Here is an 18,836-nt window from a genome sequence, read left to right on the forward strand (position 1 = left end):
CCCGCTGCTTTGGATGCAGCCCAGGATACGTTTGGCTCTCTGGGCTGCCAGTGCACATTACCTGGTCATATTGAACTTCTTGTCAACCAGCACCCCCAAGTCCTTCTCCTCAGGACTGCTCTTGATCCATTCTCCTCCCAGCCTGTATTTGTGATTGGGAATGCCCTGACCCAGATATAGGTCTTTGCACTTGGCCTTGCTGAACTTCATGAGGTTTGCACAGGCCCACCTCTTAGGCCTGTCAAGGTCCCTCTGGATAGCGTCCCTTCTCCCCAGCGTGTCGACCACACCACACAGCTTAATGTTGTCGGCAAACTTGCTGAGGGTGCACTCAATCGCACCGTCCGTATCACTGACAAACATGTTAAACAGCACCGCTCCCAGTACCAACCCCTGAGGAATGCCACTCATCGCCAGTCTCTTCCTGCAGTGCGACAAGGAATGGAATATAGGAACCATCATTTCTAGTCTGTAGCTTTCCTCATCAGTCCTCATAAACTCTGTTGGAAATTAGAGGTAAAAACAGGGGACTGGACAGTCTAGACTCCAGAATTCTGCAACAGATACCTTGTTAAATTCTGTTGTAACACAAGTCGTTTAGCATCCTAGCTTTTCATTACTCTTTAAAAATAAGTACCTGTCCCTATAGTACATTGTAGATTAAATGTAAGGATTAGCAGATGTTTGCAAGGCATGTGCTATTAGTAACAGGATGGTGATGCAAGAGTATTCAGATTACTCCCTAGCCTGTGCCGGACTAGATTTGGTGCTTCATATCCTTTGCATTCTTTGTAAGGGAATGTTTGCAAAGTTGAAATGGACCCAGGAGCTACTGTTAGCATTGTGAATATTTGAGAAAACAGACTTTAAAAACACGGATTTCAACAAGCAAAATACTAACTTCTCATTGTTCTTAAAGCTTTTATGGCTTCTGCTGATTCCAGCATTGAGTTCAGGGTTATAAAGAATTTATCTGCAGAACAGCTTGTCCTGAATAATTTCAAGTGAGGGTGCTCCTGTTGTTTAGAAGCACATCCTTCCTTCTGTTCATTATAGTTGTGCCTTTACAGGGCAGCAAAAATGCTTTAAAATTTTTTTTAAGATACTTGTTTAATGTTGTTAAACATACCCAATACTTGCATCTAGTATAGCAACTTAATTAGCATTTGTTTTCTATATTAAACCGCCAGTAAATGTACAGACAAATTTGTGCCTGTAGATTGCATTGCCCTTTCATATGTTTCTAAATTCATGTTGCAGCGTATGAACTTGAAATTATGTATGAGTCCTTTTCCCAAAAATCTTGCAGGATAGTGGTGCAGCTAAGAAGGTAAACTTCTTTCTGTAGGAGAAAATTTCGAAGACAAAGCTAGAAAAGGATTAAGAAAAAAATGGGGAATGCTGAGGAATTCAGTAATGGAGTTGGAAGGAAATAACTGAGAAAAATTGCTAATGCCACTGCTGGACAAAACATGATAGGTAAAAAGGAATGGGCATGTAAGTAATTATGAGTCTCTGATTTCAGTGAACACTAGAGCATCTTTACCTGATTGCACATTACTCAACCTGTAGAAATTCAAAGACCAAAACCAGAGGCACAGGCAGTACTGTAGCTGAGGCCTACAAACAGGAACCAAGTTTTATTGGCTTAGCATGATAAGGAAGTTTGCTTTGCTTATGTCCAAGATGGAAAGCATATGAAAACACAGTAAAATCTTATTAATGGATTTTTCTTGAACAGCATCATAGTAATATTTTCATACTTATTAAAAACTGGGTACATTCATTTGATCTCTTCATGACTGCTTTTGAAGCCTGCTCTATTACTGGTTACTTTACTTTATCTGTCTTCTCTTCTTATACATGTGCAGCAACAGCACATCTATTTGCACGAGTATTTTCTGTTTCAATGGGATGCCAATAAATGGAATATTTCAAAAGGTTCTCAGTGCAGCAGGGAGGTGGACATGCATACAAATACATGCAGGATGCAAACCATTGTGTAGCTTAGTTTCTGGCAAGCCAAAAAATCTTATAATACTTCCCTTGGTGGCTAAGAATCTCCCTGCTGTAACCATACTCTGCTGAGCTGAGTTGTGCTCACTGTGATGTATGCTTTGTAATTTGTTTTTGTGTTTTATTGGTTAGCTTATTTAATTGTGTTGCAATCTACGGGGTTTTTTTAGATTGCATTGTCTCTGTGGACTTGTACTGGTATTTGTTTATTTTATTAAGTTCTAAGAGTTTGTGTTTGCAGTTGTGTTGAGGTCATCTTGGAGTCCTGGCAATGATGGTAAATGTCACTGAAGCAATGATGATTAAGTAGTAGTGTAAATCACATGATAGAAATACAGCTGTTAAGAGATCCTTAGACATTTGCCATCCCTGAATAACAGAAACAGCCCTGAATCACAGCCTCAGATTTCAGCATGCATGACTTTTTTCACATCTACATTATAAGTTGGTTTGAACCCACAATTTAGATATTTTCCTATATTTAGACCCTATTTGGGTGAGATTAAATTCAGTTTGCTTTCTCAAACAAACAAAAAAGTTTCTAATTTGAGTGTAGGAAAATGTTTAAATATCTGCAGCTGATGTGGATCTGTGCAATTAATCATGTTATGATTTAAATCTTTTCCAGTAAATTTAATAAAGCAAGTAGTAGTTACTAAAATAAGACCAAAGCAGTCTAGGTTTTAAATACCCTGAATACTGCAGCATATGGGTGCAATTCTAAATCTACTGCACTGCTATTTACCCAGAGCTAAGCCATTACCAGAGAAGTAATAGTTTTTACACCATTCACTGGGAATGGTGTAAAATCTTACCAAAAATATTTGCAGAAATATTTCACTTCTTCATTTCTTTTTCTAGATGCATAAATGACTTCATGCTGTTAGGGCTTCTCTGTTACGAGTCACAACACATTATGTTTGGAAGGATAATTCTGGTATTTGTCCATATTGCTACTTTTTGTGAGCTTGAAGCATCATCTCTTTGATTTCTCACTGGCTCTTTCCATTGTGATAGCCACTGAAACCTTTCAAATAGTTTAGTTTTCCCCTCCTTCTCAGTTTTTCTAGTGATGAAGTTATCAAGAGATACAAATGAAGATCTATATGCTTGTCTATGGCAGTAGTCGATTTCAACAGCTGTTGATTTCCATCTGTTGGTAGGAAGTAAAATGTATTTCTCTGCATGTTCTTGTAGTTGTACCAACCTCACTGCTTAGATCTAAAGAAGGAATTTCACAGCTCTGATTCTGTGTTACTATTTCACATAGGAAAAGAGTTTTAGACTGCAAGTCAATGTTTTCAGGACATTTGTATCCACCATCTACATTTTCCTCCAATCCCCTGTATCATGCAGAGAGTTGAAAAGAATTCTTCCCTCTTTCCCACCCCCCCCTTCTTTATTTTCAAAGGCACAAAATATATGGAGAACTGATCAGTCACATTCTCCTGTGGTAAACCAGAACCAGTGCAGGGTAACTTCCATTTCCTTGGATGCGTTGATGCATATGAAAAAGAAATTGAACTGTGCCACACTTTAACAATGTAGTAGATAGGGAGAACCCTAACCGGATTGACTGCAAATCAGTCTACCATTTTGCAAATCATCCTAGTGTACTGCATGGTGAACTAAAGTATTTCCTTTAATACAGGTAGTTATAGTTGCAGCGCTTCTGCAATAGTGGAGGGGGAATTAAACAGGCTTACGAAGTGTTGAATCTGGAACGTGTTGAGAAAAGTCCTCAAGACATTTGAACCCTGGCACAGTTACCTGATTTTATGTGTCTAGCTGAACTCAAATGTCCTCTTTTCTTTCTGTCTCCAATTCGTAGTTTGTTTCATACTGCTTGAAAATCTTTTTTGTTTTCAAGCTGTGGCTTTTCCAGTGAGACACTTTAGTGGCCTTTTTCTCTCCTCCCTCAGGACTGCAGTATCTTTAGAGAACTAAGACTTAGATCTTTGTTGATGGTTAGCTAGATTGTCTAAGCTCATCTTCACGCCAGCAGTAAGGGGGCTTCAGCCCTTTCAGTCCACCATTAAACTAGTTTCAATGTATCTGACATGCTTAATTTCTATTTTCTCTATTCTTACAGACTGCATTGTTATTGTTATTAAAAATACTATAAGGTTCTATCCATGAAGCAAAAATTTTCTTGTGACCAACCCCAAAGAGATAATTTTGAAAATTTGCTGTGGTTCTGGAAATTGCCGCTAGATAGTGTGGGAAGACATATAGATATTTCTTAAACAGATTTTTTTTTTTGTAATAGCTGTAAGCAAAGCAGTTATCTAATGGAAATAGATACTTTGTAGAATGGTAGAGGAGGGAACAGCAAGCATTGTCTTTTTGACAGTTAAGGTCACGCTGAAGGCAATGAGGAAAACTATGACCTTTTTGATAAATTTTGGCCAAAGCAAAAGTTTGCTGAGTGTTCAGAAGAATGTAAATATTCATTGTGCAATTAATGTTCTTCAGTCACTTCCATAAAAATCCTGCCATTTTTTTTGTAGAACAGCTTAAGTACTTATTGATAGAGAACTTCTGTAACTCCCAAAATGGAGGCATCCCCATATCTCTACAGGTATTTTAAATGAATTGAATTAATCATAGGCTTAAAAGTCTCTAGTGATCTTCGTTAACTTTCCTGGGTTTAATTAAAACATCTGTGCACTTTTAATTTATCGATTCATCCAGCTCATATGTCATGTTTTTAACACACCCCAGCATGCTCTGCATCATTTTTAACCCGATTTCCACTTAACTAAAGCAATTAAATTCACCCCGGATTAATTAAAGCATCCATACTTTAGTGCTTAAGTCAGCGTGTGCTGCTTTCCCCAAATGGTTTCTGAATGTCAGAGATTTGACACACCTGATGGGTTTTTTGTCCTTCTGGAAATTCTTCTGTGAATCTCTTTCTTGCTTACTAATGTGCAGTTTGGCAGAACTAGACAAGAGAGCTTGGTAAGGCTTGAGTTTGGGCAACTGAAGTAAAGATTGCGGAGCATGACTGCTACAAACGGCTGTATATTTCGTCTTAATCCTGACTTGATGCCTGCAAGCGTAGAGTAACACTACTATTAAACAATTTAAATTATCTGTGTCTTCTGTTGTCAAAGTAAACAGTTTCTGGAAGCCACTAATAAAGCATATAATGTCAGTAACAGTTATTCATAGTTGTTCATTTTTCTGGGTGAATTTCTGCAAGATGACTTCTGAAAAGCACAAGGTCTTAGAGCAACCTAAAAGATACTCTAGATCTTCGTAACGGTCACTGTTCTTAAGAACATTTCAGCCTGACAGAAGTTAGTGATCTCTGAAGAGCAGGCAATCTAGTCAAACACCATTCCTCCTGACCATGCAAATATCACGTTTGTGAGACATAAAGAACAGATGAGGGAAAATAGTCCTGGATTCATTCAATCTCCCATTCCAGAATGATTTTCTTGGGGCTATGTTTGCTAAGGGTGGGGCAGCTTCTTACCAGGAAAGTAACACAAAAATAATATAAACTGGTAAAAGTGAAACAGCGTAAACCATGGAGTGGTCTTAGAAGTTATTTCAGATTTTCATATCCATAAATAAACTCCAGTTAAAACTAATAGGCATGCAGATAAGTAGTGAAATGTGCACCCAACTGATTAAAATAGGTATAAACATAAAATATGAAGGGATACTGCCAAACAAAACAATTGTATTTTTAAACTACAAATAACAATATTTGTACATTTAATGTCTCCTAATTTTTAGAAATATGGGCTAACACTTGGTGTAACAAGGTTTAACAATGTGTGTGATAATTTGTTATGTTTCAGTACTGTTTTGTTTAAAATAATAATGTGAAGTCTAGAGCCAACGTTTTGAATCAGGTTGTCAGAAATTAACTCCTTAAATAACTGGGCTGATTTTCTAGAGTGCAAATGTTTTCAATTCCTTTGGTTTTAGTGGTTTTGTGGATTTTAGGCCATTTAGAAATTAATATTGTTTATATCTAAACATGTATAACTTCACTTTAGGAGATAGACCATATGCAAGGACTTGGTTGTAGCTTTTGGAGTGAATCTAAAATTATTCAGGGGTTCAGTATACAATTGTGGTAGGAATCAGGTCTAGCATCAGTAAAATATGTCTTCACCTGCTGACATCTTAATTTGATTTGTCCATTGACAAGAAATAGCATTTGTAGACTAAATGCTACATATGCATCACCAAGATAAAGACCAAAAAACAAAACCACCAGTACGATGTGACCCTATTCGTATTTTTTTAGGTATTTGGAACCAGGCGGTTGTAGATGACATTGGTTTTGGATCTTTCCTGTATTTCTACTCCAGTTTGGAGCTGACCTAGAAAGCATTTATTGGTTTCAGATTAGACTGTCATAAACAATAATCCATCTTCTTTATATACTGGCAAAATCATGCATAATCTCAGCAGTAGCAGCTTGATCTCTACTAAAAGAAAGTCCAAGTGTGAGCTATTAGAGAGTCTGAATTAATTATCCCCTAGAGGAACTGCACCCAGAAGGTTCACTGGTAAGGTTCATTGGTAAGAAGTTTGAGCTACATCTGTCTTCAGTACAATTCCTGGTAGTCAGTGAAGCAAAGAACAACTTGGTTTCTATTGTGCTAGTGTGTATTTCATTTTTTTATGTAACTAGGAGTTTGTGCAACTCTGTCCAAAGAGCATATCAAAATTCCCCAATCTGTAGGTTCAGATTATTTTTGAGGCAAGTATAGGATGTTAGTATGGTTGTGTTAAAGACTTGAAAAACATTTACTGTGTTTCGTGATACATAATGACTTCCCCTAAGCTTAGGGACACTGGGCTGAGTTGCACTAGTGAATATAGGGAAGAATTGTTTGGGCAAAACCAGACTCAAAACATTTCGACATTCTTCTTGATGAGAAGACTCAAAATATGTCCATACGTTTGAAGTAGAACCAAGTTTTGTCTGACCCCAAGCGAACTTTGTGTAAACCTCAACAAGTGCTATGCATGCTAATATTAGTGCATATCCTCCACTGTTGTATCATACTAGTTACAGTAGATCAATTAGACATACAAGTATGTGACCACATGTACAGAACAGGTGATTCTTACGCAGTTTTGTAAGTGTGTATACTGTCAAGCACATTTCTTTTAATCTGTCTTCTTCAGCAAAAGTTTCAGGACTGAAACTCACTTCCTCCTCCTAAACAGGAACATGTACAGATAAAAATAATCTTTATTTGTCTTAGGTTTGACAAAGTTCTGTACAGTTCAATAAGTGCTGAATATCTTACATGGGAGTATAAATAGTGCCTTTTCAGAATTTTTTTTTTCTGAATAAGTTTGTTTGTATGGAGGTTATATTACAGAAGTAAATTTGTAATGGCTCAGACCAAGATTCCGTTTTACCCAGGATTTCAGCTCTGATAGTGGCACAAAGCAGATAGTTGAGGAAGAGTAAAAATTATACCTATCTCTGCTTCTCTAGTAAAATCTTTTGGTCTTTTGGTTCTAGAGAGAACTTGTATTAGGACTTCCTACAGTAGATGATGTCTCTTTGTGTATAGTAGCCTTTGTAGATTTTCATTCCACAAATTTGTCTAATTATGTGTCCAATCAGGGAATGTTCTTCCATGAGTTTTAACTTTTCAGATAATCTTGTTAAAATTGGTTGATGGAAGAGTTAGCAGCACTTAAGATGTAAGAGCATTTTAGATGGTGTCTAAGTGCTCTGTTAGTGCAGCCTTAAACTTGCACTGCAACACTCATTTTCCTTACTGCTTACATTGTGACTAGGCAGTCAACGCTCATCTTTTATGCACACCAACTGGTACTAAGAGGAATCTGGTTTATATGCAAAATTAGGGCTTACAAGCGTTGTGGATACAACCATTCTGGTCCTCACTCAAACAGTACCCAACAGGCTTGATGCAAGTTTGTCCATCCAGAGCAGTGACTCCCCTCACCAACCTGCTATGAGCATTTCACCACAAAATTCTGTGGTAGATATGTTGAAAAATTTTTGCTTGATATGAGGTGACTCTGACAGCTTGTCTGGGCTCTGAATAAGCCTGTAGATGGCACAAAGGAAGCTAACCTTCTTATGCCCCTTTTGAAAATTTATATTTGGGTGTAAAACTGAGCTGCTTGCAGAATAAGAGCAATATAAAGGCATTGCTTGTGACCTGGTCTGGGATAGGGAAGCATTGCAGATGCAAGTTCAAAAACCGTTCAAGTCCGCGTATTTTTGTACCCAGAAACACCAATAACTTTCAAGAGAAGTATACCAATTTGTCTATTTTATGAGGAGGAACTGAAAAAAGTCTGCAGTAGAGAACTGACAGCCTAGATCCTAGTAGTACAGGACTCTCTCTGCACCAGGGTAATATTTGCTCTACAGCAAGAGGAACCAAGCCAGAACTCTGCCTTCAAATCCTGTTTGGAACTTCAAGTAGCAGGAGAAGGCCTGTCAACCAAGCAGCTGTGTAACTAAACCAAGTTCTGCAACAGCCTCCAAGAGTTTGACTCCTCAGATATCCTTTACTGGTTTCTTGCCATGCTCTAGAAGAACACCTCTGGTGAGTATGTACATGTGAATACCATAAGGGTGGGTGAAAGGAGTGTGTACACAGACTGCAACTGGGATACCTCTGTGTTAAGTGTCACTGGACAAAATGGTGGCTTTTGATGCCGGACCATTTGGGCATTATCCCTTACCATCTCCCCTCCTAGTCCATGTGTAATAGGCTGTTACCAAATCACCTTTTCTCATGCATCAGGGAATATTAACATTACTCCAAAATACCTATCCAAAGATAACCCTTAGAGAGATAACTTTTAGAGGGATGCTTGACTGGCCTTTCCTGCTCAATTAATACTCTTAAATGTGTGCAGCCTGCAGGACCCAAAGGTCTGTAGTACCCATTGATCAGCTGAGCCTCATGTTAAGAACTTGGTCTGGTTTTATTTGAATACCAGCAAAGGGCAGAATCACATCACCAAAACCACACTTAGGGTTAATAACTGTTGTGCATATTCACTCAGGAGATACAGCCTTGTGCTGAACTTACTTGAGTGTTGCCATAACTGCTCCTGAAGAGCTCTATCCACTTTTTGACAGTGCTGATTTGTGATACACGGTTGTTTTTATACAACCTATCTGTCCACACAAATGAGATGGAACTTGATTGTTCTGTTCCAACAAACCAACCTTCCTTCATGCTCTGTCAACAGACTTTGAACAGTCAATTCTCTCCTGGAATAGGGGCCATCCACTTCACATAGGGAAAATAAGCAGTCCTAGATAATAAGAACTCTAGATGACTCTTGAGTTGTTTGCACATTAATTGAAGCCACCTGCATGTAAAATTAGTGGACTGTTTTGGGTCTCACCCTGCAGCAATATGGTCTAGCAAGTAAGTGTAGAAGACCTCTTTTTAGACTGTCTGCTTATGTTTTCTATGGAAGAGCAGCTTGATTCTCTCTCTGTTCCTCACCTAGGACAGCCTATAAATCCATAGCAGAAACATTAATGAAGAGCTATTTATTACAGCAGTGACAAGCCAGCTTCTTGTAACCTGCACTTGCTTGCATTCTTGCTTACATGTTTCTCCTGCAGTCTTTGTGACATGGCAGTCTTGGAAATGCCAAAGTCTGACCAAGAACCTTTGTGGTTTTTCATATTCTCAAAGTGATATTCCTATTATATAGTTTGTAGAACGACCCTAGTAGAAGATTGTAGATTAAACTTTGTGGCTTTAGGTTGCAAGTGTCTTAATCTTAACTGTATTCATTTCATCCTTAAGGTTAAATGGCAGATTCTCTCATTTGTCCAAAGTCAGTTCTGGTGTCACAAACATCTTGGCAATGCATACTGCAGTGGCAGACCACTGAAGGCAGATTACTCTTCAACTTTTATACAAGCTTCACAAGAAGTGAATAGATTTATGAACATAGCAAGACCTCTGAGCTGGTAGAAGCATGAAGAGAGGAATGAAAAGCTGTAACATGGCTTTCAGCTTTACTTAAATTCCTGAAGCACCATAGCAGAGTAAGGGGACACTGAAGAAACTACTATGAGAGCTCTTTAACCAAAGACCCCACACCATCTAGTAATCTTTCTTCTGCTTTGCCAGTCTCTGGTGTCCCAGAAGTTGAACCCTGCAAATTCAGATCAAAAGTGGGAGCTAAGAATGGCCTTCCCATAGGCAAGTTCCAAATAGCAGATATACAGCTCTCTTAGCTGGACCACAATTGCCCATTGCTTAATGAGACTTAGGGGCAAAACAAGGAGAGAAGCTATCTTACAGCAGCGTCTGGCTAGGTCTAGAGTGGTCGCATCTATGTTGGTTGGGGTTTTTTTGTTTTGTTTTCTTACTTATTTTAACAGTGGATTTATTTCTGCTCGGTCCCTCTTGCAGGGACTTCAAATAGAGTTACTGCCTTTATTTGAGTGTTGACTCCAGAGGAAAGGTTTGCAGAAGTCCTTTCAGGTGTTGAGTGCCATGTTGACCTTTAAAACCACAAAACAAAAACCTATTCCTCACTTGTATCAAGATTGTAAGTCAACTCTAACTTTTTGTCTTTATAACTAGTTGAACAAATGTGGTTTGTCTGAAGAAACTGTCTACTGCCTACTGATTCATTTAGCTTTCCTGGGACCTTTTCTTTCTATGCAGCTTTATCACAGCATGGTGAGGAGATTGGTGGGCAAAAGCAAGCCATATGCTGGCATGTCCCACTGCAGTTGAAGAATCCACACTGAGCAACCATTAATAATGATAACATTGAGTCTCTGCAGTGGCTTGGAAGCATGTAGAGAGTTTGCATCTAACAATATTACTTCCTTCTGTGGTGGACGTGAACAAAGGCACTGCAAGCTTAACCACCACATACAGGAGCTGAGACGTGCCTTGTTCTAGAGATAGATATTTTTGTGTTAAGACGAGGACCAGATAAAGGGACAGTATCTCTACAGTGTGTCAGGTGGCACCAAGGAACTTACCGCTCATGATTATTCCAAGTCTTCAGGCCAGGCTGCCTTCTGATCACTCATCTCCAGATCCTCTACACCATGGCAAGAAAAGAGTAGGACTGAAGTGATTACCTTCCTTACAGTGATTTGGGAAAATGTATCAAAGTCAGCCCAAACAAGACTTTTAATTGCAGTGAAATGGAGAGTTAATGGAGAAAGCAACTGTTTGTGCCCCCAGGTCTTCATACATCAGTTGTGGAAGTGGTCCTAGTTTGATCCCTTTCTTCATTGCTCACCTATATGACTTGCAGTAGATATGCAGTTATCATATCTAGGCAGTGAAAAGCAGTGCATGCTGAGGAACTGAGATAGACTCTATGATATGTAATGCATGCAGACAGTTAGCCTTCCTTGAATATGGCATTCAAGTTCAGCATGTTGTATATCATGGAAGGGTGTTTGATGATGACGTGCAAAAAGATGTAAAATAGGCTGTCCTAGAGTGTAGTATAGACATAATGGATATTTGTCTGTACTGTAATTCAGTCCAGCTGATTCAGTAAACTTAATTCTGAAACCAGCTGCAAAAAGCAAAACCGGTAGAACTTTAGCATAAACTTTTTCACTGAACTGAGTAAAGCTCCTGTGAACATATGTCACATCTGAAATCTGAAAGCTGCTACTGGAAGTCATATTTTATTCAGATTTCTATTCAGTTTTGGAGTGAGGAACACAAAGATCGAACAAGACTGATGGTAAGAGAGAACACTAGAAATGAAGTAGAATGAAGTCCTATTGCTACTAAAGGATGGACAATATGGCCCTAAGACTTAAGAGGGGTAGCGAAAAAAAACCCGAACTTCAGCATACTGATTTTGTTATTATTCTACTGTAGAAAAAAATAGGCTAAAAAAGATTATACGTGACATGTGGCCCATCAACCTGTAGTCTTAATTGAAGTAATTCTCAGTCCTCTAAATTTTAGCTAACATCTCAGATTACAAATCTGAATATATTTTTTTCTGATCAATTTTTTCCCATTTCAAATAAGAAAATTCTTGAAAAATTCTATCCTGAAATGTGTTTTTGCAGCAGATCAATGGGGCAGCTGATTAATAAGGGTTACAGGACTGAACAGTGGAGAAGTTGTATAACTGGACAATTACACATTTCTTTGTAGGAAATCAATTACTTGGGTTCTTCTTGATTGTCCAGGTTAAAGGGATAATAGAAGCAAGAAGACATTAGGACCTTTTAATGATTAATAATAGCTTTTGAGTATATTCTTGGCACTGTAAAACTAGGTGTTAGTTTCTAATTACTTTAAAGGGTGGAAAGACAAGGAAATACTTTTCTGTCTTTATCAAACTGCATCAGAGAGAACAGCACAAAAGTGTACCTTTTCTCAGTTTCACTTCATTACTCCCATTTTCTGTTATTCGTCTGTTACTTTTTCCATTTCTCTGGCTGGTGACCACAAGTTCAGTCTTTGGCAGGCATGTAAGTTCATAGATTGCCACGTTCACATGGGAGACATGGGCATATAGGAGTGTGAATATCCCTTAGTGTAAGATTTATGTGCAACTGGCTTTTGATAAACCACTTGTTTCTTTCCATTGCTCTGCGTATGTACAACATCTGACTCCTGGCATCCAAGACCTGCTGACTACCTTTGTTATTCATAGGCTTCACTTCATTTGCATAAATGAATATTTGCTCAGAATTTGTTTACCCCTTTAATAATACAAGAGGGAGGGATAAGGGTTAATGGTGCTTTCTTGCCAATACACAAAGGGTAAAAGCAGTCACTCTGGGATTCTGGAAAACAAGGTGCAGCAGGGATATTGGTGGCAAGGTGCATTTGTTGTAGATTAAAGCTTGTGTTATTCCTGTGTTCAAGGTTCTTACACTGAAAAAAACAGGTCAAAGGGTTTAAAAAATTTTGGGGATGTTACATTAAAAATGTGTTACAGGAGAAGAAAGATGCTATATAATAAATGTTCTGGGGACTGAATGTTTTGTGTTCTGCTATCTGAAAAGTGGATGTTACCTAGTGGAACAAAGCAGAGTAATGTCAGACTCTAATCTGTTCACATTGCCTCCTTAGTTATCCCAAACATCATCAATAGTCTATAAAGAACAGTAGTTGTGTTCTCAGAATGCCCATCACGTGTGCTTTATTAATGAATAATCAAGTGATTTCTTTGGGCAATGAAGAACTGAACCTACTACAGATTATTGTAGATTTTTTTTCCCCCGTAAATTAAAATATTTGAATATATATATAAGTATTTCATAGTGGATTTTTAGTGCACTTTTACATGAGTACATGTATGACCCTGTATGCTGTTTTTCTTTCATTCAATTTTCCAGCTGCCTGCCCGGTTCTGTGCAGTGGCAATGGTCAATACTCTAAAGGCACCTGCTTATGCTACAGTGGCTGGGAAGGGCCAGAAACCACCAGCCAGTGTATCGATCCCTCATGTGGAGGTCATGGTTCCTGCATCGAAGGGAACTGTGTCTGTTCTGTTGGCTATAAAGGAGAAAACTGTGAAGAAGGTAGGATATTTTCTTTCTATGTAGTGAGTTTGTTTTCTGGGTTTTGGAGTTATTTAATGGGTAGAAAAAAAGGAAAGAACAGAATAAAAATTTAAGTGTTAAACTACTGCAGCAGATTATTGTAAAAGAGGGTGAAAACGTAGTCCATCACAATTTTACTGTTCTATCGAAGTTCAGACAAAACTTCTGACCCTCTGTATAAATTGGTTTGCAGTGTTGAGAATGTCTGCTACAAGTAAACCTGAACAGTTCCTTTGTTGAAGGGTGAAGATAAGTCTTTTCTTATGAATTATGTTTATTGAACAATTTAGATGTGAAATGCAGAGGAAAAAGGAGCAGCAGTAGACAAAATACAGCTGCAGCTCCACACAAAGCAAACATATCGTCACTATTAAGACAGAGGTTGATGAAACAAATTTGAAAGACTTAGGTATCCACGTTTCTTACAGACTTAATGTAGGGCAAATTACTCCTGTTACCTGCAATCGTATAGGATTAAAGAAAGGTAGGTGGCGCACACAAATGATAACTGTCCTTTAAACGAAGAAACGCTCTTCATGTTGAAAGTGTCCGATTCCTTGTGTATGTAGAATGAGCAAATTTAACAAAATAACCCATGGAAAATGTGGTCATAGATTAAGCTCGATACTGGTTTTAGTCACAGTGTTTTGTGTTAGAATGCACAACATAAATTCGCCTGCTTTTCTTTTTAAAATATATTAGTATGGCTTTAAAAGGGAATTTAACTCCCCAGATGATTGCTAAATAGACAGTTCAGCATACCTTGGCACATCCTTGGAGCAGTAATAGTTCAAGCTACTTTATGATGACATTCCAGAGTTTATTAATCCTCCAAAAGAAGGAGCAGTTTGAGGACTAAAGTGATAGGACTGGAGCTGCATGGTTTTAGGACTAAAGAGTCTCTATGGAGTATTCTGAGTAGGATGCAGAAATTCCCACCACATATATTATTTTTTATCTTACCGTGTAGTAAACAGCTGCTTCTCCCATCAGAAAACAAAGGGAAGAAAACTACAGGGACCTAAGCCACGAAGGATTTTATTCTTTGGCCATGGACCTCAGTCATCACCTTTAGGAGAAGATCTTGAATTAGTCTGAGTGAACTTAATTTGCTAAAAGCAAAAAAAAAAAAAGCAAGGATCCTTACTAGTGGGACTGCTAACGCTGCAACGGTTTGTTCAGTTCATTCCTGTCGTCTCCTTCCAGGAAAGCTTCACAACACTGGTTGTTAAAGGTCTAATCCAGAACTCAATTGAAGTCAGTAGAGCTTTTCCATTGTTTTTAATGAGTTACATTTTAAGCTATATCCAAAAAATGCTCTAATGTCCTTTTTATCTGCTAGAATTGATATTTCTCAGTTCACTCTGAGAGTATGGTTATAGGAAATATTAAAAAATTATCTGAGATGTCTTGCTATAGCTAGCATTCTCATTGAAATCAAAGATGGAAGAGACTGTCTTTAACATGCTCTACAACATCCAGTCTTTTCCCCAGGAATGCAGAAGCTCGCTCTCTGGTACTAACTGCAATTGTTTGCTTAGTCTAATTAAGTTATATAAATTTCATCATGTTTTGTGTTGTTATATAAATGCTCATATTATTAGAGATACTATGGTAGACGGCCCCAAATGATCTTTCTTTCATTTGATTCTGTAAATTTTACCCTGTAAGCAGTTCCTTCCTAATTTTGATTGTAATTTCCAGCTACTTGCATGGAATTCCCTCTCTGCTTTCAGTTGTCTAGAATGACTGTGGTATATCTGGGCTAGACCTCTTGAATCCTCTAGCACTCCTGTAAGAAAAATAGGCTCTTGTAGTGCTTAATTCATCTTATCCTAAGGTGAATGGTTGAAATGAGTGAAACAAACACATCACCAACTCCAGAGAATTTTATAGAGCAAGCTAGTGCATATCTTTTTGCAAAGGTGTTAATGTTAACACCATTCAAAGTTGGAAACACTACAAAACATTGTCAGTCAACAAAGTTTTGGGGGAAGTGACTTACGTATATCCTTTCACCTCACATAGTTATTTAATCAACACTCTGCTTGAAGGGATCATTTTTTTTCTTAAAAAGATAAATGGATTACAAAGATGGGAGGTAGTGACTGCAGACTTGGAAAAGGCCAATAACATGACAGGAAAGGTTAAAATAACCTTTTGCATGCATCATTGGGCAATAAGTAAGTCAATAAATTAAGTTACAAAAAAAAACCCACACACACAACCATCATGTTTCTACTCTGAAATTCTGTTTCTTCTGTACATATTTCTCACATTAACTCAAGAGCTATGGGAAAAAGGGTATAACATGAAGCAGTGTCTCTCCAGTTGCAGGTAATCATCTGATCTTATTTAAAATTTTTGCATGAATTAAAATTCTACCATTCTAATGGTAGAATGATACAAATAAATATATCTGTATTTATGTATAATATATGAAATCTCCTCTATTGATTTGAGCTTCCAAAGGAATGGCGAAGATTGATTCATTCGCCATTTTCCAACTAGGATATTAAATTAGAACAAGTGGGTCAGCATTTTTTTCTTCCTGTTAGCTTTTTATTTCTGATATTCATGATGGTCATATTGTTCAAACAATTTACCTGAAATGAAAGTGGCACCAAAATCAATATTTGTGATGCACAATTTTTGCAGCATAAACACTGTTGTTCTATTAACAAATTTGCACACAAGATGAAGTGGCACATTTGTCAGGTTTCATTCAGTCTGGTTTTGGGGGAGACAAGTGAAATTGCAAAATTAGGTTAAGTTAAGGGTGGTTTTCTTGTCAGTTTTATGGTCGATTCATTTTTCAATGACATTTAACTTCATAAGTGTAATTCATGGCTCTTTGGGGGCTTTATGGTACATATTGTTCAGAAAACTCCTTGACCTCCTTTTTCGTCCTTAAGGATATAAATTGCTTTCAGTACCTTTTTTGTCAAATCTACAGAGAGCCCAATACTAAATGAGCTCTAATGATCTGAGCTGCCAAGGGGCTATGAGTTCCAAGTCTAACATACTTGCTAAGGCGCATTCTCCTTTATTTGAACACCAAAGAAGCTCCATTTATAAATCCTTATTAAATACCATTTTAAACCCTTCTAAAGACTCCAGGCCAGAAGCTTTGCAGCATAAGTCAGGGTAGTTCTGTTGCAGGTAATCACTTTATGCTAATTTTAGCAGCTGAGGATCTGGCCCAATATGATAACTTTAAGAGCATGTATTAAAATAGAACAAGATTTGAGTTCAAAGTAAAAACTCTCTTCAATTTAAACTTTGAAAGCTATTACTTACCCATATGATAGAACAAAACAGCTATAAAATATATTTGTCTAGAAAAAAGGACAAGGTTGTAAGTGTGTTATTCTGTAAAACAAGGGAGATTGGGGGTTTAGGGGTATTGATAGGCTTATTCTGTGGAAATAATTCTCAGCTGCATGACTACTGTAATTCAGGATAGAGGAAGGACAGTTAATTTATGTAGCAGAAGGTGGTGTTTTTTCATGTGCTCCACGTTGCTTTCATTCGTGCTTTCATTTGAGGTGGAAGATGATACATTTCTGACATGGAGAGTACATTAGGATGTCAATATCTCTTAAAAGTTAGCTGTCCTGCCACATACAATGTTATACACATATTACCCTTTTAAATTTTCCATTGAAATATCATCATCTAAAAAAAATAGAATAGACTAAATTTAGGGGAAAAAAGTAACCTTCATCCTAAAAGTAAATTGACCTAAATCTTTGTGTTCTTTATTTCTTTATTCAATCAGATTGTTTTATTACAGCTCCGCGTCTATCGGGTTCAACAGAAAAAAGTATGAAAGACATATTCTAAACTTTGGACAGTTTCTAATTTTGTTAAGCATCGAGAAGGAGTAACAGTGCAGGACAAGCATTCTGGGTAATTTTAAAACAATTTATGAATTTATCAATTCTTATCTGAGCTGAACCACAAAACAATCTTGATTTACCTATAAATATGAAAATGCATTATAATATTTTCATGTCCAATTAACTAAGCATTAAATCTTTTTTAAAGAAGGAAAGAAAAAACCTATAGCCAGTGTCATCATTAAAAAGAAAATCTTGTAAGAAATTTTATAGTAATTTATTCCTGTACTACTGTAATCTGAATTCAAATCAAAGCTATTCTAATAACTCATGTTGTTGCGTATCTAAATGTGCCTGCCTCAATCCTCTGTGTTGTGTCTAATCTATATACTTACTTTAAATGTTCTGCAACTACATGAAATAATTTGACAAGTCTCTATGTTTACAGAAAAGTTGAGATTTGAAAGATCAAGTATTGTTCACATAAGGTAGAGTGAAAATGTTTCTGCCTTAATTTAGAAGGATCAATTTGGAAAAGATGAGAGATAAATCACTTTCGTTATAAACTCAGATCTTCCTGGAGCTGCAAGAGAGAATGCCAATCATTCTTGGTCCTTCTGTTGCGAGTTAATATATACCAGTCATGAGATGAATTCATTTCATTTAGAACAAGAATTTGACCTTGGCCCTCAATTCCACAGCAAAAGGCGACTGGTAAAACCTCTAAGCTGGTATTTGCAGTAGAGCATAGTATACTTACACAAATTCATGATATAAGATGAAAATTTGGAAAACCATAATGTTACTGATAGAGTTTATTTGAAAGACAGCTCATAACATTCCGTTATTTATCAGGATTGAAATAACAACTGAAATTTCATTGGATGATTTTTCATCATAACTAGTTTCACGTTCTTATTTTTGTTGTTTCTGAACTGAGAAAAGATGAAATCCATATCTCTAGCTGTTTTTCTTTATTTCTTTAAGAGGAATTAATTGCTGGTTAGAATATGGGTTGAAGTAACTAAAACTCTCAGTTTCACAGCTCAGCTACTAATGGACCACGAATCAAATGTTCAGAAGTGCCTGAATAATTTAGGAGTCTAAATGAAGCTGAAAGCCACTGATATTTTGACTTCTAGGTACTTAAAGTGGATATCATAATGTTATTCTCACAATGCTCTAGCATTTCTATAGTGATAATAGCAGTATTGATGAAGATACGCCAAAGAAGAATATCCCTTAAAAAGTGCAATTTATTCAGTTTTTTAGTTTTTTTGTTTTTTGTTATTTAAATATAGTACTTGAGTCACTGGAACTTCAGTGTGTTTCAGAAGAAATGTCTCCAGGTGAAGGCTTATGTGTGGAACCCTTATTATATATATTTAAGTCTTATTTTTAAGTCTTTGTGCTTCTTCACTACAGCATTCCTG

The 18,836-nt window shown here is 37.2% G+C and overlaps 1 protein-coding gene across 1 annotated transcript in view; it reads left to right on the forward strand.

The window, feature by feature from the left end:
* Window positions 1–18,836, forward strand: part of LOC104161503 (teneurin-2-like) — a 66,929-nt gene that overhangs the window by 45,858 nt on the left and 2,235 nt on the right. Inside the window, exon 7 of the mRNA XM_009699969.1 lies at window positions 13,355–13,540. Within this exon, the coding sequence (XP_009698271.1) occupies window positions 13,355–13,540 (186 nt within the window). The remainder of the gene's footprint in view (window positions 1–13,354; window positions 13,541–18,836) is intronic.

The sequence above is a fragment of the Cariama cristata genome, unplaced genomic scaffold, assembly GCF_000690535.1.
Source record: "Cariama cristata isolate BGI_N322 unplaced genomic scaffold, ASM69053v1 scaffold11955, whole genome shotgun sequence".
NCBI classification, from domain to species: domain Eukaryota; kingdom Metazoa; phylum Chordata; class Aves; order Cariamiformes; family Cariamidae; genus Cariama; species Cariama cristata.